The following is a 27,063-nucleotide window of genomic DNA, read 5'->3' on the forward strand; positions in this document are numbered from 1 at the left end:
TTTCGCCCCAGCCAGGAGCCAAGAGATCAAAAGGATATAAACAGGGGGAAAAAAACAACAAGAACAAAAATGGAAAGGAATGAATGCAGACATGACCTGGAGAATGGTAGCTCTTGGGGAAATGCAAAATTGCACCGAAGAGATATTGTTGTTTGAGGTCAAYTTTCTCATAAATTCTTTTTCTACTTTGTCTTTGTCTGCTTTGTCTGCTGTCAAAGTGCAGTCTGTGAGAGCCATCGCAACACCGGGTAGGGTTGTCTCTGCACCCGAACGCCTACCTGTGCTCATGGGGGATCATGGAATTCCAGGCCTGACACTGGATCCCGCTTTTYGTAACAGATATTGTCCCTTTGTAGTTTGCGCCTTTTCCGATGATACAATTCCTRACATAGTCTGTAGAAAGAAAAGGGGCAAAAATTAGGAGTTTGGCTAAATATTACTTCAATTTGTCTATCTCATCTACAGTCTTTAAATAATAGGAAAAAAACACCTTCTGATAGTATTTACAGATATCATCATTCAAAATACTGTTTCATTTTCCACGTGGATTCTTGTTTCTTAAAAACAAAACAGAGTAACTTAGCCTAAAAAGCTACAGAAAACACRAAGAATTACTAGAAGTCCAAGATCAAGAACTTGATTCATAAATACTTTTTGAGTTAGATAAAAACAGTATTAAGTCAATACCACAAAGTCATATGACTGAGCTTTTAGATATTAAAATGAAGTAGCAATTCAGACTAGTACAAGTGATGAGAGGAAGGTTGAAAAAATGAATCAAGCTAAATATATAGACCAGCATTGTGCTCATATGACAGCTAAGATAAAAGATATTTGTAAACAGAACTGTAAGACGGAGCCTTTGGAGAGTATTAAACATCCTACACCCAGGATGCATCTGCCCTATAAAAGTCATTGACTGACCTCAGCTATTTTTCCCTCCATGCCTGGAAAAACAAAATCAGTAAATAAATCAGTTACCCTTCTTTTCATAGAGATCAAACGCATGGTCTTGCTTCTTTCTCACACCATTTGTCAAACTGGTGAAGGACAACCAATGGCATCGTTTTGTAACTCTGTCATAAGCAAAGGCCCTGCAAAGAAAATCTAGATGAGAAATAAAGTCTCTGTGTGGTTTATAATAATGACACATGGCTTGCCAGGGAGCATGCAATGACATCAGATTTATTTTTACTGGGAAAGTCAGAGAAACAGCCCAAATTAGTATTTAAACCCACAACTGTGCTGACAAGAACAAAGAAACAAAGAAATTAAATTGATGTGGCCATTACACATATTACACATTAAATGCCAGCTTGGTTGTTCACACTAATCTAAGAGTTCCCTTGTCATTAAATGTCTCTATTTTAAAAGTGAGATAAATATGACTGAGATAGAATTTTTTCCCAGTTCAGTTGTTTTTGGACATAAAAAAAAAAAAAAAAAAAAGAAAAAGAAAAAGGATCTTCTTTGTTGTGCTTCTTTGCTTTCCTGTGAAAGAGTTAATTACCTCACTGATAGAGGAAAAGCACAATGAATTTGTGCTTTCCTAGAATAACACAGCTATTTGAAAGCAAGACTATTTTTATTTCACAAATAGTCTAAACTGTGATAGTGTACCTACAGCTTGTCCTTGCCATGCTTTTGTTTTCTTTTCTCTCTCATTTTTAACTGCTTTCAAGGATGGAGTACAACGTGTGCTGGATTCTTTTTTTTYCTTTGTGGGAAGGATGGAGTGAGAGAAAGATAAACAGAAATTGGAAAAGTAAAAACATTTTATTTCACTATTTTGCGTGAAATGTGTAGATTTTTTTTTTGCCATAGTTATATTTTGAAAAGAATATTTTTAAATGTATATAGAATATTTTAAAGGATTTAAAAAACACAGAATTAAAGTAGTTTTTTTCCACACCAAATGCTTTGCTGGATTGCAAAGTCCAGCAAACTAAGGGTGGAGAGACAAGGAGGTCAGGCAGCTATTCCTGTAAGAATAAAAAAGCAAAATAATAAACAACATAAGAGTTCATTTTCTCCTTTTTTTTTTTTTCCAGGGGAACCAAGCAATACATTATCCACACGAAACTATCACCTTTACCCTACCATGAAGTCTGTCCTCAGCCATCCATCATCCCAAATGTTCTCAGCTGCTCTGTTCTAGCCTACGAAGGCATTTTAAAACTGCTTACTAATATCCAAAGGACACACAGGTTTCCTACGCTAAATCCAAATTTTTGGCACCGACACATTACTAGCTAAACAACTCTGCATCTCCAACACAAAGCTCTTTGGTTTCCATTTAATCCCCCTCTAACCACACAAGTTTTCTGTGTAAGATCTTGCTGGCTTCAGTTAAAAATATTACAAGATCCAATCCAACCTCCCCACTTGTCTCTCTCTTTCAAACATCCTCTTCATTATCTTTTCCATCACCAAACAGATTTTTCATCCAACTGCTCTCTCTACTCTGTTGACTCCAAATGTTTCCAACCTGCTAACCTTCATCCTTCTGCCTTTGTTCAGCCTTCTGTTCTCCGCTGGCTACTTCTCAAAATGTGAGTGTATCCAAGTCTCTCCAACTCCATCTTCACAAAAATATCCTTGACCTTTCCTGCCTTTCCAATTGCATTCTCTTTTCCCTTCCTCCTCCTAAAGTGGGAATGCAGAATACACTGTTTACAAACATTTCTTTTAGTTTTTGCCTTTCAGTTGCCTCTTGGTTTCCTTCCAGCTTGGCTTCAGTCACTTCTCTACATAAAAGTTTCTAACAATCTTTTCTTGGACACAAATCCAGAGGGTTTTTACACATCCAAAGTCAACATATTTAAGCAAATTCTTGGACTTTTTTCTACTGATACTGCCGATCACAACATTTTTTGTTGTTGCTATTTGTACTCAGATAGTCGGTAGATTTTCTGATCTGATATTGGAATCCCATGGTGAATACTGGAATTCCATTCTAAACACATATACAGTAAAAGGCATTCCAGAGAGCAAGGAAATATCAGGGAATAAGAAGACAAGCAGAATTTTGTAGGTAAGGAAGTGACATGTCTACAGCAGTCATCTGGATAGCCAGTAAAATAGGAGTGTCCTTTTTTCTCCCCCATTAGAAAATGCATCCTATGCAACACGTTCTGTGTGTCCCTGCTTGAGCAGGGGAGTTGGACTAGATGATCTCCAGAAGTCCCTTCTTACCTCAACCATTCTGGGATCCTGAGAAAATGTAGGGAAAAGCTGTAAGGATGACTGAGGGAAAACAGTGGGAATTATGGACTGTGCTGATAAGAAGGAACAGGAATAGCTTGGCAGCTATTCAATAAACTGATCAGGAGGGCAGAAAATGATGAACAAGTAGTCATGAAGGCAAAAAGACATAGTAAATTAATCTAAGGGAGATTTTGATGGGGAGATTTTAGGAATAATGTTATGAGGGAAAAGTTGGTCTAGATAAGAATATTGTAACACACATTTGAGATGAACAAGATGTGTGAAAATTGATAATAAGGGAAAAGAAGAAAAGCCAGCTCTGAAAAATGGCATATCTTAAAAACAGCAAGGATTAATGATTACAAAACATAAACCACATAATCCACATACATCATTTATATTCAAGCATGAGAGAAAAAGAAGATAAATAAATCAAAAGTTGTCTGACTCCTTTTTTTTTTTCTTCTTTTTTTTTTTTTTCTCCTAGAAGATGAGGGGAGACTAATCATATGTAGGCCTGCAGTTCCAGAGATCTGCCATTTTCTGCAAGGGAAAGAGACCCATCAAGGCTCAACCTCTTGGTTCCTGCTTGAGTGGCTTGCAGGGCACAGACCTGGTTGTTGCTGCTCTCATCACTATTGTCAAAACTGTATTATAGTATATTTTATTTTGATAATAATACTTAGGTAAACTGAGTTTGAATCCAGAGAATGGAAGAAAACTCCAGTTCTATAATTCAAGAGAAATATTGTGTGGTTAAGGACATCATAATCAAGCCATGAATATTTCCATGAACAAAGGCAAAATCTATTCATATATTTCAAATATGTAAAATGTTGTCTTACGTCACTTCCTTTCTTACTTTACTTTGTACCCATATCAAACAACAAATTAGCTGGTTTTAATCCATATTGGCAAAAACTATCACCCTGCAGAAATCATAAACTGGTATGAAGTTAAAGACTGGATATCCTAATAGTAAAGGGGAAACATCAGGGAACACRTCAAATATATGTTTACAGTAGCATCAAAGAGCTACACATGTTGCAAGAGAATTCATTTGAGGCCAAACGGGAAAMCACAAGAATTCCCCCTGATGCAGAAGACCTCTCCTGTTCTGCTGCATAATGACAGCTCAGGCTAGAATAAATCCCCTACACTCTCCTGCCAGCCTTTCTCTTTAAAAAAATGTAGAGAGAACCATGAAATTCAGAGCATTAGCAGTCAGACTTGGAATTCTTTTCTGTCTCCAATGCAGAACAGTTAAAAGATTCTCCCCAAAGTTTTAAGATTCTCCCAAACTCTGTTCTCAGATTCCTTCATGGCTCCTCTGTATTATTTTATTGATTGATTATGGCAGAGAGAGTTTTCCACTTAATGAACAGTTACTGTCTCAACAGAAAAAATGAAATAAGAAAATAGCAAAATAAAAAAAAAAATTAAAAAAAGATTTTCTGTGTTATTATTTAGGTAGAGAGAAATCAATGAATATATTAACCTACTAACATTGTAACATATAACATATTAACCTAAACTAAGCAAGAAGGGAGAATGGGAGTGTTACATGGATGGGACAATCAGCGCGATGCAGGCAAAGTCAGAAGGTATCCAGGGGGAGCATGGAAATGGGGAAATGAATGTAAGATATGACTATAGAGTCTTCTCTTTCATCCCTCCTGGGAAATTCATAGGCTTGATTACTTCCCTGAAATACCTGTACACCAATGCATGCGGCATGGGGAATAAACAGAACATGGAGATCTGTGTGTGGTCCTAGGGTCATGATCTTCTTTCAATTACAGAAACATGTCATGCTAGTCTTCAAAAATGTCAAGAGGGAGGACCCAGGCAACTACAGGACAGCCATCCTCACTTCCATCCCTGGAAAAGGGATGAAACAGCTCATCCTGGCTGTTACCTCCAAGCATGAGGAGGACAAGAAGTTGCTCAGGAGTAGTCAGCATGGATTTACCAAGGGGAAATGCTTGACTAACTGATAGCCTTCTATGATGGAATGATTGGCTGGGTAGAGGAAGGGAAAATGGTGGATGTCATCTATCTCAACTTCAGGAAGGATTTTGACGCTGTCCCTCACAATATTCTCCTGGGCAAGTTCTGGAAGTGTGGGTTAGATGAGTGAACATTGAGGTGCATTGATAACTGGTGCATTGGCAGAGCTCAGAGGGTTGTGATCACTGGCGCAGATTCCAGTTGGAGGCCTGTTTTTAGCGGTGTCCCCCAGGGGTCAGTACTCGGTCCAGTCCTGTTCAATTTATTCATGAAATAACCTGGATGAAGGGACAGAGCGCGCCCTCAGCAAGTTTGCTGATGATACCAAACTGGGAGGAGTAGCTGATACCCCAGAAGGCTGCACTGCCATCCACAGGGATCTGGACAAACTGGCCGAATGGGCAGTGAGAAACCTCATGAAGTTCAACAGGGGCAAGTGCAGGGTCCTGCAGCTGGGTAGGAATAATCCCAGACACCAGTACAGGCTGGGGACTGACCCTATGGAGAGCAGCTCTGCAGAGAAGGACTTGAGCATCATGGTGGACAACAAGTTGACCATGAGGCAGTAGTGTGCCCTAGTGGCCAAGAAGGCCAATGGGATCATGATGTGCATTAAGAAAAGCATCTCCAGCAGGTCAAGGTAGGTGATCGTCCCCCTATACACAGCCCTGGTGAGGCCATATCTGGAGCACTGGGTCCAGTTCTGGGCTCCCCAGTACAAGAGGGATGTGGAGATCCTGGAGAGAGTCCAGCGCAGGGCTACCAGGATGAKCAGGGGCCTGGAACATCTGCCCTATGAGCAAAGGCTGAGAGAGCTGGGCCTGTTCAGCCTGAAGAAGCTGAGGGGAGATCTGATCTGTGTAAATAAATATCTTAAGGGAGGAATTTAGGATGATGGAGCTAGCCACTTTTCAGTGGTGGCCACCGATAGGACGAGAGGAAACGGGCACAAACTGAAGCATCAAGAGTTCCACAGCAACTTATGGAAAAAATTCTTAACAGTGAGGGTGACAGAGCACTGGAACAGGCTGCCCAGAGAGGTTGTGGAATCTGCTTCTATGGAGATCTTCAAGACCCGCTTGGACGCAATTCTGTGTCACATGCTCTAGGTGACCCTGCGTGTGCAGTGGGGTTGGACCAGATGATCTCTAAAGGTCCCTTCCAACTTTAACGATTCTATGATTCTATGATACTTTTTATGTTCAGAACATATAATATATCAGCCAGAGCAGCTACAATAGAAGAGACTTGAAACTATTTTCTTAAGCAGATGTTGGAATTCAGAACTGTTGTATGCTTGGCATCATTCACAATTTTTCTTTTTATCTTGTGAAACCTTATTTAATAATACTGCTCACTGCTGACCACCAGAGCTCATGGATCTTTTTCTGTATTGGGAACAACCTGATCCCCTTGGCAATGATGTCAGGGAAAGTTCTGCCAATAGGATGAGAAGTCATCCCCTACTCACTTGCCATGTGAAAAATATTAGTGCCTGGAAAATATTTCTAACAGTAACAAGTAAACTCTGCTTATTATTTACACATGTAAATATGTAGTCAAGGTAAAATGAAAAATTAGGTAACACAATACTGGAATTAAAGGCTTAAAGACAGAGGATCTGGAGGATCTTCTTTGCCTAGGAAGAGTTTTGTTATAACATTTAATCTAGCTTCCCTTTGCAGTGAGTGGCAAAATTTTTATGTATTTCAAGATCAGGCTCACATTTCACACAGTACTCACAAGTACAGAAGCAAAGATCCTCCTGCATTCATGTCCTTTCAGTTTTTGCTAATGGTACAGACTGAGAGGCCAGAGGGCTAATTCCAGTCTAGTACATCGGAAAAATAATAGCAGTTTGTTCCAAAAAAATACTAGAGAATATGTACTGGGCAGACAAGCAATCAGCTGCATGATGTGTTCGTAAGAGACAGCAGATGCTGAAGAACTGCTATCGTATATTTGCAATGATTGTGTAGCCCAAAAGGTTTGATTCCATTGTATCACATTTGCAGGACTTGGCAGTGAAACTCAGCCGTGCTTATATCTGTATTCCATGTGTGAAATTCCCACCGATTTCAGTGGGAGTAATGTGCAAAGCATGAAGACAGAATATGGCCTGAAGTGGTGCTGAAATACTGCAGCTGTGATATGTAACAATAACCATTTATAAGAGATATAAAAATCTCAGAAATGTTCATTGCATGCTACAGTGCACAAGTCATCCACATCTTCAAACAACTACATTTTTTTCAGATATACTACAGAAAAGATTACATACTAGATAGGTTGAGAAGACAGAACAGCTCGTATAAAGGCTTCAGTAAGGACTGGCACTCTTCAGACAGGTAGAATATGATCACAGAAATCCCAAAACAACAAMCTTTAGATTGTCCTCAACATAAACCACTTATGTCAATTATAGAGAGACATTTACTCAGAGAGAGTGTTATATACGTCTTATGAGTAAAACACAAAATAGTAGTGATACATAACTTACTTGCAAGTGAATGAAAGACCTTTGTTCCTATTGCATCTCTTGGCACATTGCTCCGTGGTATTTAACAGCTTGGTTTTTACTTCCAGTGATTTATTTACTTTAATGAGCATCATCTCTCCTGTTTTCTTGAAATCATGAAGAGGATTTCTCCTTTTTCCTTTTCCCTCTGAGAAAAAGGTCAACAAGAAAAAGAAAACAAACACTGTAAAGAAGAATATGGACAAAAATGGCATTCATGATACAATGAACATTGATGCCTAAAGCATAGTAAAATTCACAGAAGGCATAAGCAGAAATATGAGAAGACCTGATTTGTGGGGATGGTATTCTGGGGAATTGATTACTAATTAATAGGATGGTGATCCTCATTCTCAAAAACTTGGCTCTTTTGAAATACAGCAAAACTCATTCCAAACAGAGAACTTTGTAATATCAGAAACGTATAAGAGGCAAATTTTTCTATTTATTTAAGATCCCCCAATATATGTCTGTTATTCATCAGGTTAAGTCTGGGATCTCAGAAATCTTCATTTGGGAAAAAAAAATAAGTGAAAAAGATGGACAAAAGTCTTCTTTAGAAAGGCAACATGGAGTTAAAATCAAAAAGTGTTTTGCAACTGAAGCAAGTGCAGTTTCTGTTCTCAGATTGATATAATCAGACTAAGAAGTGCTGATGGAAAAGTCACCAGGCAACAGTTCCAGAGAAAAAGGTCTATATATTATAAAGAATCACTGTCAGAATGTGATAAACTGCTCTTAGCAGAGCAAACTCTTAATCACGGCTTGTGAACAGAACTGGAGCCTGGAAGACGCACAGAATAATCCCTTGTCTCCACCGTGATCCACTGAAGACACAACGTTAGTGTTGTGTCCATCCTAGGTGTGATTGAAGTAAAATAATTTCAAAGAAAACACTACATGACAAGTAAAGTTATTTTCAAAATAAAAAAAAAAAGATGAGAAGGGACAGAGACCCTAATATGGCAGTAACAGTGTGCACTGCTGCAGAGATTTCTATGGAAAGGAAAGTATATAACTGATTTCCCAGCCTCTGCCAAAAGGACCAGTACAAACTGCAGCAGGGAAGGTAGACTAGATATGGTTGGCTAATGTGCAAGAAGGAAAGGTCTTTCGTTTTTGCAAGAAAACACAATACTTCTGCAAAAAAAACTTTTTGTTTCCCCGCTGGGAAAATCAATAGAAAACACTGCATTCATATGAAAAGTGTATTTTCAGCAAATCAGTATGTGAAAACAGACAAAAATTTAGCATTTCCCATTGATTAAGTGGGAAATTTTGATTCCCAAAATTTGAGGGTCCAATCCATTGTCCCAGTGTTCAGTGCTGGGTGTCCTGTGAGACAGGCCAGACTTCTCTGCAGTCTGCAGAGGCTCATGAGTACCTCTGGAGGGGGGATACTCCCTGTTCAATGACAGATTAGTAACGAGGAGGAAAAAAATAGTCTTTGGAGATGTTTCTATTTTTCACTCAGGGATCATACATTTAGGCAGATAAAGTTAAGTGAATTAATTCCTCTCCAATTTATAAAATAGGGAATAGCCACTATTTTCCATAGCTTCTTTTCCTGTAGCAGTTTCCACATCTGTCTTTTCATTTTTCTCCACAACCTCTACAGCAATGACAGAACATCAATTTATTGAATTCTGCCAGAGTTCTGCAATTATATGAATTCTCAACCTCACGCTCCATTATCCTGAATAAATAATTCCTCATGCAAGTGTAAAGAGCCCTTAGGTGAATTTTTGCTTGGCACGCTCTATGCAGATGTTCAGAATAACTCCATGAATTGCAAGGCAGCAGTAGAAGAGCTTCCCACAGCTATGAATGACTTCCTGACACTTGTATATACTGCAAAGCCAAAGAGGACCTGAGGGTTTCTCTTTGCAGAACTTCCAGCCTTACCATTACATGAGCTCACTTTTTCACYGGATTCAGTTAAATCACACCACTCAGTGCTGAGTTATCCATAGAACACCAAAAATACATGGAAGGCATTTATATTAGATTTCATCAAGCTTCAGCTATTACAAATCACAGGAATGAGTATCTGCTACTATGCGAAAAAAACTCTGCTCTATCCTTTTCTCCTCTTTTTCAAACTGCTGAGTGTGAACATGCAACTCCTCTGTGCTCAGTAGGCCATAGTTTGATCAAAGTAAAGGCATTTTCAGAAAGATAAATTTATGAATTGATCTCCAAATCTATTATCACTATTTGAAGAAACTTTCAATTAAAATAAGGCGTGCTGCTAGTTATGGTGCTGTGTTAGGGATACATACTATGGGTTTTAGGGTTTTCCAGTGTAGCATTGTGCGTAAGCACCTAAATTGAATCATAACATGTAGGGAAACATTAGGAGGAAACTATTGTGTTAAGTATTAGCAACATATCTTTTTGTTTGTTTGTTTCTGTTCCTATGATAGAGCCAAAGTGCTGCAATAAATATTGCATCTGCTATTTAAGGCAACCACAAAAAAGCAAGCCTTCCATAAAGCTTTTGTGATAAATGTCTTACTCTTATCTTACAGGATTTCTTTGTTATTTCTATTTTGTCTCAGCCATGTTTTTTTTATGTGAAAAGGAGGTAAAAATTTTACAGAAATATCAAAGCATTTTCTTCCAGTTCCTGATGATAACATTTCCCCTTCACTGATAAGTATCATTATCTTAATTCCTTATGATAACAGCCTCTTATGCTCTCATCAGCTATCAGGCAAAAATATGATGAAAAGGAAATCAAGTAATTTTGTTCAGACTGAAAAACATGGGTCACAGTTGTGCTCTTTTTATTTTTCCCTGAGAAGTTGTCTAAAGAGGATTATGGGTTTGATCTTGCATTTATCAATTCTTAACAGCCTGATTTACTTCAGTTTTCAAACAATAACATTCTATGACTTTGCCTGTAATCCAGAAGGCATAGGGCCAAATGCATCTTTGGTGCGACTCTGTTAGAACCATAAGAATAATGCAAGGCATTAATTGTATAATTCCAACAACAACAAAAAAGAAATAAAAATAATTGAGTTTTCCTTTTTAATTCAAATTCAGTGCTTTTATTATTAAACTCTTAAATAAAGGAATACCCTACAGATGTTCTGCATTAAAGACTCTCAAGCAGCACGCTCTGATAGTGCTAATTTTTGATTGTCATTCATTCCAGTTTCCTAAACCTTGATCAGCTACGACTCTGGGTTATTTTGTGGATTATATCTTCTGATTTTTCACATATTTAGCAATCATGTCAGATTTCCTAATCTGACATTCAGTTTACTATTGCAAATAATAGCAGATGATTCAAATAGAAAATAATCCAGTGCACTATGAGGTAGGAACAGCCCCAGTCTACATATACTCTTTATCTTCCCCAGGATGGGGAAGATTTCCCTTATCATCTTTTCTTGGAGGAGTTCCAGCCTATGGCAARTTCTCACAAAACCACAGATGAGGAAAATTATCGTTCTGCAGCCTTATAGTTAGAAACTCACTGGGAGGTTGAGGTACCTGCCTTCTAGCTGCTGCTTGACTGTGATTTTAACTATTTTATACAAAAGTAGATCAGGTCTACTAGCAATCACTGAGTAACATGCCCTACAATATTCCATATCACAAGAGATTAAGATACTTTTCTGACTAGCAAGAGAAATATCTCTTGTATCAGTAATGGATTTTGTACTTGAATCTTACTAGGTATTTTTTTACCGCTGGGAAAATTGCAGCAATGTCATTTTCTTTTTTCTCTTCTGGTCCTGTGTCATACACAGAAAAGAGCTTTGGGATCCCACAGGACCACATCACTCACAACTGGAATTATTAGAATGTATTTTAGAACCTCTACTCAAAACTATATTCAAAATGTTATTACATTTGCGGTATGGTTATTACAACTTGCTGAAACCTTATGCTTAGTACAAAATAATAGGTCTGATACCAAGCTGCATGGGAATACAAATATAGTTTTAGGCCATTCATAGTTGAAATACCTAAAAAAAGTCAAGTTTCAGATTCTCAAATCTTATTAAAACCACAGAAAGGGTTTGTTTTTTCATTTCCCCTTCTATAGTAAAAATATATATATATATATGCAAAATGATACCATTGTGTTGGTAACCAAAATAGCATACAGGACATTAAGAAGCCCAAAGCTTACCTTTGTCCAGGAAAAGGAGATCAAAATACTCTTTGCATTTTCTATATGMAAATTTTACAATGAAATGACCTCACATTATGTACTTATAGAGTAACCCCTTTCTCCTTTCTTCACTTGTCTAGCCTTTTTAACATAGATTTTTATTTAGACTTAGGAGTTGTAACCTCACCAAACACAATGGGAGTGCACTGGCTATCTCCTCCAGACTAATCTCTACACTTCTACTGACTTGTCACAGACTCTGTGGGGTTTTTATTGAATCCAAGTGGAGATGCATCAGGTCTCTACGTTTCACTCTGGTCTAAGCAACTGTTAGCTCTTTCTTAAAGAAACACAGCATGAGCCTCATTTCATTCTTTCTAAGAATCCCTCTTTATTTTACAGCACATGTGCATAAAAATGTAGCACCAAATTTTCCAAATCAGGAGATAAATAAACACACAAAAATATGTTTAAGTCAAGATCTTCAAAGAAATCTTGTAGCAGCTTTGTATTAGACCTATGTCCTGATTTTGTTTGTTTACATTTACAAATCTGRATAACAGATAATTTTTAGAACTCTGAAGTGTTTGAAGTGTTTATTTGTTTTGTTGCACTTTCAGCTATCCAGGGCAATGAAAGACTTTTACTGAAATAACTGCTTATGTCAGTTAGATTTGGAGAAAATCTGACTGACTGATTTTCTGTCAGATCAGATCAGTTTTGGAGAAACTATACATATAAATTGTACGTAAAATTGGATAATATGAATTATATCAGTGCTGTGCATTGTGCGTGTTTGGAATAATGCCAGAGCTAAAATAAATCTTTGAGGGAAAAAAAAAAAAAAGCAGAGAAGAAAAAGACAATAGGTAAATTTCTAAAATATAATAAACTGTCAGATAACTGCAGGAATCATTTTTAGTTCTTCCAAGTAATACCACCACATCCAAAATCAAGTGATATTAGGAAAAAAAAAAAAAGAAAGAGAAAAATCTCTGTGCACTGTCTGTAGAAAGCCACAGACTCCTAAGAATTGAACTATATTCTTGTGAAGAAAAACAGTTATATGAAGCAATACAAGTACTTTGGAAATTTTCAGTCATATAAGAATATRAAAGGCACAGTCCCTTTCCTGAATACCAGTTACCACTTTAGACTTTTGTTTAATATTTCACACTATGATTGTAATGAAATGAAGTCACTTGACCTTGAACAATTAACAGATGGGCTAATTAGAGATTGAATTATTTGTGTTATAACTGATAGTCAGGTCAGGTCAAAATGAGATTAGATATTCACTTAATTTTACATAGAACAATCATCACTACAAGCCAAAGTAAACTTAATTTCCCAAATGAGATGGGAAAAAAAAAAAGAAAAAAAAAAAGAAACACTACAGTTGAATTTTGTCTGATTTAAAGCTTACTGGGAAAAAAAAAAAGAGAGAGAGATTAGAAATCTACCAACATATGAAAAACCTTCAGAGGAAAAAAAATGACTAAATACATTTGAAATAAATGCAAGAAAATGCAGGTTAACACTGTAAAACAGTAAGCATATTATCAGAAAACATGCCACTCATTTTTTGCTAGGGAAACCCAAGCTAACACATTCATAAGTTTCATCTGAAGGGGGAAAAAAAAAAAAAAAAAAAGCATTTGCTAGATCTTAATAAATTGCATAAAGCAAAAATCTTCAAAAATGTGGATTATCACAATGTTGTAAAGCATATTTCAAACGAGATATGGCAGCTGAACAGTCATCTTGTGCTAAATAATGACAATTTAAAGTTAAAATAATAAACAGAGTTTGTTTAATTATATGCACAGAATAAATGTATTTGGTCAACCTTGTGTAAGAGGAAAAGTTATTGAATAGTGTTTGAAGCAATGCAGAGTGCTGTGCATGCTTGTTCTGCACTATGTGAAKCAGCGTAAATGCAGTGAGGTATCTAATCTGTCTATAAAATATGGTTCAAGGGTCACTCTTAGTTAACACAATACTGCATCTCCAGGACAATAGTTTTCAAAGCATATAAATCAGCAAGGCTAAACTGTATTTCAGTACAGGCCTCAGTCTGACACTGTAAATACACTGGCTTCATTAAGAAAAAAACAAACTTGTCCAGATGGCAAAAGTACACGCTACTAAACGGTTTCAGACACCAGATGCTTAAGTTAACAGTATAGTCACAGCARTGGAAGGAAAACTACTAAAGGTGAGTCTTGATATAACGGTCATTATTCAGATCATGAAAGTATAGCTATCTAAGAGAACAGCTGGCACGTCATTTTTAGCAAATATATTCAGGACATTTTTTCTCTTCTAAAATAAGTTCTAGCAGGAGTTACTTTGGTAAAGGAAAAAACACGCTCAGTACCTTTAACTTACTTTCATTTAATTTAAGTAACTTCTCCTTATGTTTGTTTCAGTATCAGAAATGCACAGATTCCTGAATATCTGGTTAGAGTGTAAAAAGGTGAACATCCTTTCCAAATGACTTCTCATTTGATGAAAAAAAAAAAAAAAAAAAAAAACCAAAGGAAGGAAAGGAAAAAAAGAGACCAATATAATAAGAAACCGCAACAATTCTGAAATGTGTCCAAGAAAAGAACTTTGTAGATTGAATAGACTTAGACGCCAGATTAAGTTTAATGCAGTTATTTATACAGAATAATAATTTGGCGTGAAAGAAGTTTACCAACCATATCCTTAAAAACTGCAGTCAGCTGTATCGATGAAAAGTCAGAAAAACAAAACCAGCTACACAAAGATGAATTCTGAATCTCTAGTTTGTCACAATTAAATAGCTTCCCAGAAAGATATCAGGATTATGCGATTATTTGAATTTCTGGAAATTATTTTTTTGGCCAAAGAGTCATCATGCAAAAATCTACTTTAAAAAAAAAAAAAAAAAAAAAAAACCTATGTGAAATATATATTGTGAAATATATATTGTATTTTTGTTTTTTTTTTTTTCCTTATTTTACAATGATATTCAGCCCAGTTGTTGAGCAGATGCAGGAAGTGCAAATAGATGTTCCCCTTATGTTTTACATTGTGTATTACCACACACACATATACTTGCATGCCCTTCATTAGCAGCTGCAAAGACTTTATTTCAGACCCAACTTAACATTTTTGCTAAGTCTTTTCTTTGTAACCCTCTCCTCTCCTCAGCATGAAGGCTCAAGAAACTAAAGATAACTCTAACAATTGACAATGCATTCTAAAAATGGGCAGTAGATGCAAAAGCACAACTCTTCTTCATCCAGGACAAGGTTATCTGGGAAAAGGACATGCTGGGACCGTTGGCAGAAGCAAATGTTGTGCACTTTGTAGGCTGCCTTGCTGCATCTAACCTCTGGCTAAATTATTGAAAAGTTCTTCCCTTGTGAGGATTGTACCCTTATACATTTTGCATTAGAAGTCAAGCCCTGCTATTTCACACTGCAGCGTTGTCCCACGTGGTGCCTCCTCCAACACAAGCAGGGCTTGAAGCCTGCAGAGCCCAGAGGAGTAAATTGTGAAGGGCACAAAACAACCAGATCAACGATAGTCTTGCTACTTGTTTTATGCACCAATAAATGTAGTGGTGCCAAGGGAGGAAAGGAGGCACAGACGGAGAGGACAGGCACAGGGGGCAGTCAGACCCCAGACGGATGCTTAAGACAAAGTATGATCTGACCCATCAAACGGTTAGGGGACCAAACCAATTAACGGCTGGATTTTGCCTCGCCATGTGACAACTCTGAAGCAGACTCCTCACTCCATACGTCATTCCATACACTAGCTCTATTCCATACAACAGCTCTATTACCCCCTGCCAYCAAGACGACAGAGTAAGGTGAGGATGACTTCCTTCCCAATGTTCTGTAGTTGGCCTACTTYCATTGTGAAGTACAAACCTTGCTCCCCTTTGCAGCAAGGCAATCTCACCACTAACATTTCTGCTTCCCCAGCAAGCCAGTAGGTCGATGCTTTCATCTCCTCGTGTTGCCGTTGCCGTTGATCCCRCACCTCATGACTAATAGGGAAAACATGAAACTCCCTGCCCCGTCCAAGATGAGCAATTACAAAATGTGGACAGCAGGCCTTTCCTCTCCGTTGAAAACTTTWACCAGTCAAGCGGCCTGGTTATCCCCCATTCACATCTACCCTTGCGCTCTTTGGGAAGGTCCGGAATGCTGAAGTGACAAACTGTGCTGTTCAGCATGGAGATCCAAGGGGAGATATTAGGCCCTCTGAGGGAAAATGCGCTTTTCTCATCCAACTCTGGCCTCAGTTGAAGTATTACAATAATGACAGATGAGCTCCTCCAATAAGAGGCTTTCCTGCCTTTGACTTTGGTGCACAATTTTCCAGAGTTTTATGCAACATTTTAATCTCATGTCTTTCAACTCTGTGTTCTCCCGCTACATTACTTATGAAAATGGCATTAATAGAAACAGAAAATCTGTTAAGAAGGGTAAGTGCTGAATTACATACAAGAGAAAAACAAGCAGCCCTTGGCACTGCACACCAAAAGGATTCCATTAAACAGAAGGAATAGAGTCTTCCAATTGGCAGCGTATCACTTTGCATTGTTGACAGTATAGAGTATAATGATTATCTACAGCTGGGATGGGGAAGTATAGCTCACATCGAACTTTTAAAGTATTCATAGCTATGCTATGCAGAACTCGGGAATATATAGCATTTCATGCATCGATTATGGGTGTTAGATGTTAATATTTTTATTTAAAAGAACTAAATGCAACTGCAACATCTTCATTAGCAACTGCTTCAAATCATCTAAACTACAGTGATAAGTTTGACTAAAGAAACACACTTGGCTGACAGTCTTTTCATGAAAAAAAGATAGTGATATAAATTTATTCTTTTGCACTATGTCAGTCTACTTTTTGTTTTCATAAAAAAAGTCAGCTTCAATCTAGCTTGATTAACATTATTAAAGAGATACTTTGTAAGAATACTCAATACTAAGAATATCAAAGAATCTTTTGGCTTATTTTTATCACATATAAAATAATAATAATAAATAAKTAAATAATAGACATATTTTGGAAAGGTGCAAATTTTCTCAAAAATACCCTAGTAAAAACAACTCAAAATTGGTTTTAAAGGATACCATATTTGTTTCAAAAGCAGTCAATATATTTTCAGAAATAGATGGTATAACTTCCTTTTGCCATGTTATACAAACACAGACATTTCTGTTTAAGATTATATTTTTAAAAAACAAGATAAACACAATGTGTGTGGTAAGAAGCATCTTTTTTGACCACAAGGCAAAATTGATTACCTTGACCACAAGGCTTAATTGATTGATTAAGGTGGATAAGGGAGGAAATGTTTGAAGAGGAGTGTTTCCATGAAACTGTAAAAGTTGTCCATAAAGCAAGAATCCTAATCTGTGAGAAAATCTGAAGAAACCTCATTTGCCTTCACGTCATTAAGAACCATCCTGCTGAACCATCTCAACAGCCTATAGTAGCCCCATAGCCATCAGTAGACCCTCAGTCAACTGATCCTGCAGGTGGTGAGACTGTCGCTCAATATGTGCTACTGGAATATCAGATTAAACATTCATTGAGCTTGGGAAACTACAGTCTAAACCTATAAAATTAAGAGCTTATGACTATAGGAGAACAAAGATTTTCTTTCATTCAAGACCTCCAAGAGATTATGCATGACTTAACTTCTTATGAAGCARGCTCTACACCAGTTCCTGCCTCTTTGGACCACTGAATATCTAAATATTGTACTAAGCTCCAACAAGCTAAGAAAGTTTTGGCATTTTGCTCTACCTTTTATAAACTAGCTCATCATTTGATGAGTCTCCATCCTAGGTGAGGGTCTTCCAGTATCCTTACCCCAAGCTACTGTAAACACCTCTTGCTGGAAATCTGTCTTTCATTGGATTTGGGGGAACCATGCCAAAGAAATTTTCTGTTCAAAAGGAGTTATTTCTGTGAAAAGTTTTGATGGATCAGCACTTTCCACTTAAAARAAAAAAAAAAAGAAAAAAAAAGAAAAAAAAAGCACATTTCCTCAGAAAATTCCTAGCCAGTTCTAGTCATCACTTTTCAAAGAGGTCAAAGTCCATAAAATGGAAATCACAATATACATGGAAAAGGAGTTCAGAAAAGAATATTAGCATAATGTATCTCCACATCACCTGCCAAGAATGTCCCAGAAAACTACATTTGTGAGAGCAGACTGAACACAGAGACTCTTATAAGATGTTCAGCATCTTACAAAAACACACTCCTACTGTAGAAGAAAAAGGACAAGTTTTGCTACCTGTGATGCTGCTCTCATTTTCTTTTTTTTTTTTCATTTCCTTGCTCAGATCACAAAATATTCCTAAATCATGCTTCAAAATAATGATGTTCTAACTAGAAAGTGCATCTATTTCTTTGAAACCATTGACCTTCGTTGCCACACACAGCGCTGGATGCTTCAGACTTTGTCCCAAGGTGCTGGGCACCACATGTGCCTGCCCTAGCTCTGGCCACTGTCTCTCTGTCCCTCCTGGCACATCCTTTCCCTCCATTGTGACTGTCTTTTGTTTCTTTGTGCAAAGGTCTGACCGAAACTACGTTGGCGAAAGGAAGGAAAAGTTTGTAGAAACCTTTGCAAACTTTTATTTCCTCAGACATCTCCCCAGAGGACCAACAGAAATACAGAGCTATCTCCTCAGATATCCAGTCTAAGGGGGACAGTTCAGGAAACAAATTCAGCTAAAGAGCTTCCAGCAGTTGATTACTTATTGTCTGTTCCCCCCCCGACGGATTTCATCAGGAACCTCTAAAGAAACTACATATTATTTCAGCCTGGAAATAGTATGGTCATGCAGCTAAGCTTCAGCAAGCACATTCCCTACCACGACACACTATTATGTGCTGCGGGTAGTCCTTGTCATCTTAGGTAATTTAGCATTTATGCTGTCGCTTGCAAACGAGGGGCAGATGCTCCCCCGTGCCCTGGCAGGGGCCGGCAGCACCTCTGGGCACCGCTGCAACTGCCCTCTCCGCCTGCCGGGGCTGCGCGGCCGGGGACCCCCGCGGCGGGCGGGGGGCCGCGGGGACAGCCCGGCCGCGCTGCCCTGCGCGCCCGCGGAAACTTGGCCGTGCGCGCCGCGCAGGTGGCAGCGCCGGCGCTGGAGCCGGGGCGCTCCTCGCGCCCGGGTCGCGCGGATCCTCCCCGCCGCTCCGCGCTCCGCTCCGCGCAGGTAGCTCCCATGTCCCCCCGACCCGTCCCTGCCGCTTCCAGCGGGTCCCGATGCCCTCGGCGTGCCCCGGCGGGGGGGACACGGGGTGAGGCGGCCGCGAGGCGGGCGGCGGGTCCCCAGCGAGGTGACAGGAGCACTAACCTGCCGGAGGGATGGCCATGGGCAGCAGCAGCAGCTGGTGGAGCAGCAAGGCTGGCAGGAGTTTGGTGGCCCGCATGGTGCCGCTGGCCCCCCCGGCGGCTGGCGGCAGCGCGAGCGGAGATGGCTCCTCGGGAGGACCCCGCGCCCGGGCGGTCACTAGAGGAGGCAGGGAGAGCCGCGCTGCTTTTTATTGCGATGATCTAAGTTTGTTGTGTGATTAACTGGAAAGATCTGGGTCCCAACTCCCTCTTACGGTAAGAAACTGTTTAACAACATCCCCTCGCTGCCTCCTCTCGCCCTCCCCTCCCCAGCACGGAGCAGAAGCTGCCTCCTTTCCCGCCCTGCAGCCAGGGAGGGGGCTCCGGCCCCCGCCAGCCCACATGGTCCTGCGCCGGCCACCACCAGATCATCCTGCTGCTACCATGTCCTTATAACCCAGCTCTGACCACCCCTGGATCATCCTGTGTCAACCACCCCCAGATCACCCTGCTCTGGCCACCTCTGGATGATCCTGCTCCAGCCACCCCCAGATCACACCACTTCCCTGATCACCCCAATACTGCCCTCCTTCGTCCACCCACAGATCACTCTGCTCCATCTATTCCTGGATCACACTACTTCATGCATCCCTGGATGATCACCCTGTTCTGGYTGCCCCTTTATCACTGACCACCTCTGAATCATCCTGCTCTAGCCTTCCCTGGATCATCCCACTCCAAACATCCCTTTTTCATCCTGCTCCAGCCATCCATGGAGCTCCTTGCTCCATCCACCCCACCACACACACACACCTCTCTGCAGCSAGGAGCAGCAGCCCTGGGCTCCCCTTGCCACTTACCACCTGTTCCAGGAAACTCATCATCCCTCCAACCAGGAAGAGTGTTTCCCATCACCCACCCTGCACCCTGTCCTGCACATGTTCTCGCATCCCCATCGCCCCCAGCTGGCAGCCCGTCCTGTCCATCACACTTTCTGGCTGTCTGACAAGTGCCACTTCCCTAAAACTCTGGCAACCCCGAGGGAATCTAAAGGTCAAGTATCAGCTGGACCGGCGTCGCTTGGCGGAGACCAACTTGAGGCCGAAGCAGCGCCTGCTCTTCCTGTGTCTGCATCTGAACTTCATGGAAGAAATGGCATCAGCGTTGGTTTAAAGTCAGACGAGTGGCCTTCATGACATACAAGTGTACAAAAAGAATCACTTTAGCAAAAGTTCCATCATAATTTTAAATTATTCCTTTGTGCTAAGCATGCACCTGCTCCCTATGGCCTATGTGTAGCAATACATGCAGCAGGAAACCATAATTCCCTCCATTTTCCGTGAATAAAACTGCACATGGCCCCATGCCACATGAGTGAAAGCACAGCTCCCTAGACATGCCTCCTTTGCCCATGCCTACTGTCCAGGCTGCTGGATACTCCTTTGAGCAACCCCTTTGAGCAAATGTTTTCTTAAAAATGGAAAACATGAAATTCCTACATTGGAATTGCTGTCTTGGCAAGTGAAAGAAAAGAGACATAAAGATGTTGAGAGACACTGCAATCAATATATTTTGAATGTTGAACATTTTGGGGAAAAAGACATTTAAATGGAAAAAAAAATGGAAATGTGCAGAATGAAAATTATTTGTACATTTTGTGTTGTTCTTCTCTCAAAATAAAATTCTGCTTACTGGGGTTCTTTAGAGAGGCACAATCTGAGAACAGAGAAAATGTATTACTGACCAGTGACCTTGTGTGAGATCACTGTTTGCTGCAGCTGATAGATTTCTTTATCTCCTTTTTTTTTGCTCTAGATTTCTTGTTTTTTTCAGGTTTTCTCTGTTATTCTSTCTCTTTAAGACAGACATAGATAAAAGTAACAAACAACAAAATAATCATAACATCGAGCTAAGCCCAAAATAGCCACATTCTGTTAGACCAGATGCATTTGACTTGGTGTCCATGCATGTGACCAGTGACCTTTCAGATTTTTTTTTTTTTTTACAAAGCACAAAATCATGCACTATTAAAGTCAACTAGGGTTTGTGGGGTTTTGGGTTATTTGTTTGTTTGTTTTTGCCACTACTTAGTGGCCACTTAGTAATCAGATTTCTCTTGAATTTTGAGAATTTTTTTAATGTACTTCATGAAGAATAGGATGCTCCTTAATGGAGAAAATATTTTGCTGTATGGATTCCTACTATTAATACATATTCCTGTGTATTATTCATGAAGTACTTGCAGTTCTGCCTGARAGCTCAAGCCTCTGGCATGAACTTCCTTGATTGCGTGTGATATGCAGGGCAGGTGCAATGCCATAGTGCTGCTGATGCACTTGTCCATTTTGGGGACATGCAGGAGGACACTGCCACCTCTTACATGTGCCCTACTAAGTATTTCCCTGCAGTGAAAACTCCACAGGGAGTGGGGGACAAGGAACAGAGGGAGATTAGAAAGGGGAAAGGGGCTTTTGCCTGCCTATCTTCCTATGCAACTGGATCTGGGAAGCCTTGCAACTGGATCTGGGAACTGACATTGCCCTTTGGTCCCACATCATATACAGGGAAATGTAGTCTGATCCTTTTTCTCTGTCTTCCTGCCTCATGTATTTTAGAACTGAAGCATGATATTTTACTTCAATCAATCTTTACCTTGAAATGGAATTTAATACAAAGGCTGGAAAAAAATGCATTTCGTGCCTATTTGGACTAGAAGATTCTCATATCAAGTTGCAGTCTCCAAACAGAGAAATTTAAAAAAAAAAAAAAAAAAAAAAAAAAAAAAAAGGAAAAGAAAAGAAGAGTTAAATAAGATAACCAAAAGTTGTAGGGCTTATGCAAGACTATTCTGTTATTGTTTTTGACCTCCTGAGGGCATGCTTTCAGACCTATAAATCTCTTTCTCTTTTTCTCTTTTTGGGGCTTAAGGTTCCTTTTTTCATTGCTGACCTTTTCTGGTTTGGCTTGGTTTGGCTTCTATTTTTCTTGGCAGTTTTGCAAACTGATCTTGATAACCTGACTTTCAAATCAGTGTGGCGCTGCACTGGGAAAGTAGCATAACATTCCTGCAGACAATATCTAAGAAGAAAAGAGTTAACTGCACACTTTAACAACGATGTATTGGCTCTGGACTGCCTGCCCGAGTAAAAGTTTAAAAAGCTTTATTTTGGTTGGAAAAGTAAGCAGACATGACCAAATACACAGAAACTGCTATTTTTGTATTCCCTTTTCTGACCATAACCACACTTAGATGTATTTTTCAGATGTAGCTTGCAATTCAGAAATGCTAGATATTTACAGTTTTGGCAGCAATCTTCACAAACACACACTCACACATACACAGAGTAAGAGTGAGTCCCAGCTATCTATAAAGGAGAACTTTTCTAAAGGCATCAACATCTGTTGCATGAATCACCTCTCATGTTTCAAATCAACCCTTCAAACTCCTGCCTCCCTCAGTCCGTGCAACACTCCTCTGTTACAGTCTTGCTGGACATTAAGCCTAATAAAATAATCACGCAATAATTATTTTTCAATACTGAGATCACTGATACAAATAAGTCTCAAGTTGCTCAAGAAGTCAAAGTTAAACCAAGCAATGCTACTTCACTTTTCAAGCAGGAATATATTTTTATTGTCTTACTATAAACTAAACTTGGAACTAGGAAGAGGAAAGACTGGATCAGGAGATGTTGCACTGTACCAAAATCTTCCTTCAGCTGCTAAACTGAGACCAAAGGAGACCAAAACATGAACCAAAGCAGAGCAATGAGAGCAGGTTACAACATACGGCAAGTCTTTATGCCTCTGGAGATGGTTGGAGCTGTGGCTGGAGCCTGGCCCCTTTCCAGCCATCGCTGGTTGCTCCATGCAGACATGGAGGCAGCTAGCAGGGAGGCAAAAAGGAAGAGAGGGAAGAAGAGGATGAAGAGATCCTAGGGCAGGGATTGATGTGTCTGGTTGAATGCAGAAGCTCGAAAGCTCCCCAGAGCCCATCATTTCAGATTCAGCCAAAAAGACTTTACATGTCATCATGCTAAATGTTGCAGCGAGCTGCTGGTCCCGGAGGGTGAATCCACCACGCCAGCCAAGTGTTCACTCTCCCACATAGTGAGCGGGGAGAGTTTGGCACCTCCAATGGGGATTTTTAGGGATTAGCCTGCAGGGGAGCACGAGGATGAAGGCAAGTCACTTCCCCTCTCAGATGGAGGCATCGACCTCCAGTTCAGAGATAGTCCCCTCCACAAAGCTGGAGTCATAGATAAAGCCCCACAGGGATTTAACTGCCTAAGGTGCTCAGCTTATAAAAGATCTTCCTATTCCTTCAGCCTGCCTCATAATTTATAAATAAAAATGGGTCAGGGCTATCATTTGGGCTAGCAGACTATTATCTGGATTTGCAGGCATAAGGCGTGATATGGCTTGACTTGAAGCCATAGAGCTTGATTTTGTTCTGCCCTCAAAGAGGCTTTTGTGAAGAGGCTTTGCACCTTGCCTAAGCACCCTCTGGCACAAACGCTGCAAAATCATATGAAATGTTTAACAAACCAAATAATCACCTCATACTATATTCATGCTCCTGGGAAATGACAGGTATGGGTTCAAAGTTGCCCAGGTTAAAAAGAGATGTGAATTCAGGTGAAAAGATCATATTAAGTTCYATCCTGAATTCACCTTTCTCTCTGCACCTAGACTTGTGCCTCTGTGCTCTAAAAACTGCTTAAGTAATTCAAGGTTCATCATTTACTTAGATTAAACCTTTATCATTTCCTGTCTAAGACATATTATAACTGCTTAAAAAAATACATTATATGCTAAATAAGAACAGATAAGATAAAAAGCCAATTCTTAATTTCTGGTGTAAAAGCTATTTTAGCCATTTATGGCCCAGCACTCCACAGCAGCCTATGATAACACGGTCCCTCAAGATTAGTGTGGAAAAGACTGTTTCCAATGTTATTGAAAAAAATATACTGAAATGCAAGAATCCATATACACCATGTTGCTGTTGGGAGGAAACACCCCACCAAATTTCCAGTCTTTTCAACTCCTAAATCCTTTATTTACAGGAAATCAAATCCTTCGGACAGTCACATGCAAAACCATTTAAAAAAAAAAAAAAACCTCCCATTAACGTCAATGTGAGGTTATTTGGAGCGTACTACATTGTGGCTATATGTTTTAGAGACACCTTTAGACCTTTCTGCCCTAGAAAGAAAAAAAAACACTCATACTGTTCAGCAAAACTGCTCCTTGTGCATGTTCAGAGTTTACATATATTGGCAGAGGACTTTAAACTTTTTGTTTAAATTTGTTTCTTTGTTTCCACTTCTTCTCTGCAAGGCCAAGACAATTTTGAAAGAATAAACATCATTAACATTATCGTTAAATATATTCTTACATACTTTGCCTGTATTATTCAGGGCCTAATTTGATCTGCAAAAAGTCTTCATAATAGATTATTTTGTGCAAGAGTGCTAGAATAAATGAACCTCTCTTTGACCTTTATCTACAAAAATCAAGTTGCGGTATTGGTCACTAGAAAAAAGTAAACAGAAGCTGAATATATTTCATATGAAGCAATATCCTCAGAAGCCCTTAATTTACATGCCATAGTTACTGAGTTACTTCCCTGTGGATAGTTGTTCTCTATATTATTTAACTATTCAAATATGCACATATTTGTGTTTCTCCATAAGCATTTCATTTTTTTAACAAATGGAAACATGTTTTGTCCTGCTTACTAGAAAGCATATTCTCCATGATGATGTAGGTTGAAAATTGAGTGTGTGGCCATATACATCTGTGGGTATCACTCTCTCTACAGGTCTGCTTTTATTTCCGGCTGTATTTTGTTCATTTCATTTCATTTCATTTCATTTCATTTCATTTCATTTCATTTCATTTCATTTCATTTCATTCTATTTTATTTTACTCAGAAAGCCTACATTCTTTTGAAATTATGAAGTTTATGAAGCCAAGTGATAATCTAAGGAAAATTATTTCTTTACATGTATTTTTAAGTGTCTTTCTATTCAATATCCCTGTTGGGTAAGCTTGACACTGGGAACCCAAAATATTCAACGTTTAAGAAAATATCCACTGATTTCAAAATCCCCTGCTTTTTAAAATAGTTTCAGGATTTCAGTACTTGAGCCAAGATTTGTAAATATATGATCTTGAAAGTGTAGGAAGCTTTATACTGAAACTTTAACAGAGAATACTTAAATACAAACCACATACAATACACCTTCACAAACTAATTTTCCTTACATCAGCTTAAAAATAAAAGCTGATTTTATCAAATGATATGATTTTATCAAATGATAAAATCAGGGACAAAAAAAATCAATTTTTTTTCAGATTTCTCAGGTATTTTTAATTATTAGATCCCAATTTAAAAAAAAAAAAAAGTTTTCATGCAGCATTTTTTTTCAGCAATGTATTTTAAAGATGTGAATAATTTCAAATCAAAACATAATTTTCAATCATATATGGAAATATTTTTCTTAAAAGAAATGCTTTTCTCCAAGAAGATTTCCAGCAATTTTGACTGAAATAGTGCAATAGTATTAATGTAAATCCATATATTGGTTTGTTCAGCTTAAGTTGTACTTTGTTCAGAAGAAAACTTTACAACAGGTCTAACATGCATACAGGATGTGGAATAGCTGACAGATAGCAAAGAGTCCTTGTATTCCAATATGATGCTTCTCTCCAGGAAACATCAGTGAGAGATATGCTGAAAAGACCCTATTAAAATCTCCACTGAGATTTAAAATAATGAGGCACTGAGTTTCAAYATATTGAAGTGTTGCAATAAAAAATTACTGTTAATACCTCTCAAACTGATAGAAAATTTAAAATGTATTATTTCCATTATTTTTAGAGAAGCAAACAGTAGAATTAAGCTGGACTTTGGCTGTGAGTTGTACATTATGGAATGCCTTGGGCAGTTGGAAAACACAGACATGAAAGCATTAGGCCTCTGAATTCCAGAGGCTGAAGACTTCCAGAACTTACTTGTCACAAGTAAGTTCTCTAGGATTTCATATCAAAGAGCAAAATTTCTACCCAGGGTGCTGCTAAATATKTTACAAAGAAACCTGAATAGAGGATTCATCACTTTCCTTGCAATCTCTCAGACAAAAGGGCATATTAAGAGCAGCCTGGAGAAAGCACAAACAACAACAAAAAGAGCTCAGAGTGGATGTCCATAAAGCACTGATCTCTCCTGATTTAAGGTTAGTAACCCCCGGGACAGAAGGTTTGCCAAGCCATCCAAAAAGATGTTATCCGAGAAGGGATCTCAGCTTGAATTCTTTTCAAGAACAAACTGTTGGGCACTTTTATTTGAACCAAAGTCTCTATGTTTGGGACATGAGCTTTGTGCTGCAACTTCTGGAAAATAGTCAAGTAGGGAAAAGAGACGTGTGGCTGCAGAATCAGGACAGGAACTCTCAAAGGAAGACCAGAGCAAACTGCTGGATTTTTGAGCCGTTTCAATTTCTTTGTATATCAAAGAGAAACCTTTTTTTCTAAACAGTTCTTTCTCCCTTAAAGATCCACAGGTACTGATATGACAGCATGGAAATGAAACTGAGAACAGTGTAATTCCTCTATGTTTGTTGGACCTTTAAACAATTCTCACTCTTTTCTTAATGTTATTCTTATTATTCCATATCTCAGAACTAGGGTATCTATGCTCACTAAGTAGCCGATCCCCACATTACGTAAACACTAAGTTTCCTTTCCTTTCCTTTCCTTTCCTTTCCTTTCCTTTCCTTTCCTTTCCTTTCCTTTCCTTTCCTTTCCTTTCCTTTCCTTTCCTTTCCTTTCC

General features: G+C 38.9%; 1 protein-coding gene across 1 annotated transcript in view; it reads right to left on the minus strand.

The window, feature by feature from the left end:
* The window catches only part of HGF (hepatocyte growth factor), a 56,027-nt gene extending 35,892 nt beyond the window's left edge, over window positions 1-20,135 (minus strand). The window contains exons 1-5 of the mRNA XM_026052201.1: window positions 20,084-20,135; window positions 19,246-19,401; window positions 7,718-7,919; window positions 982-1,094; window positions 279-393 (exon numbers count right to left, since the gene is read on the minus strand). Of these exons, the coding sequence (XP_025907986.1) occupies window positions 279-393; window positions 982-1,094; window positions 7,718-7,919; window positions 19,246-19,401; window positions 20,084-20,135 (638 nt within the window). The remainder of the gene's footprint in view (window positions 1-278; window positions 394-981; window positions 1,095-7,717; window positions 7,920-19,245; window positions 19,402-20,083) is intronic.
* Between the last annotated feature and the right edge of the window lie 6,928 nt (window positions 20,136-27,063).

Source organism: Nothoprocta perdicaria, unplaced genomic scaffold (assembly GCF_003342845.1).
Source record: "Nothoprocta perdicaria isolate Ctin4 unplaced genomic scaffold, notPer1 scaffold_85, whole genome shotgun sequence".
Classification (NCBI taxonomy): Eukaryota; Metazoa; Chordata; class Aves; order Tinamiformes; family Tinamidae; genus Nothoprocta; species Nothoprocta perdicaria.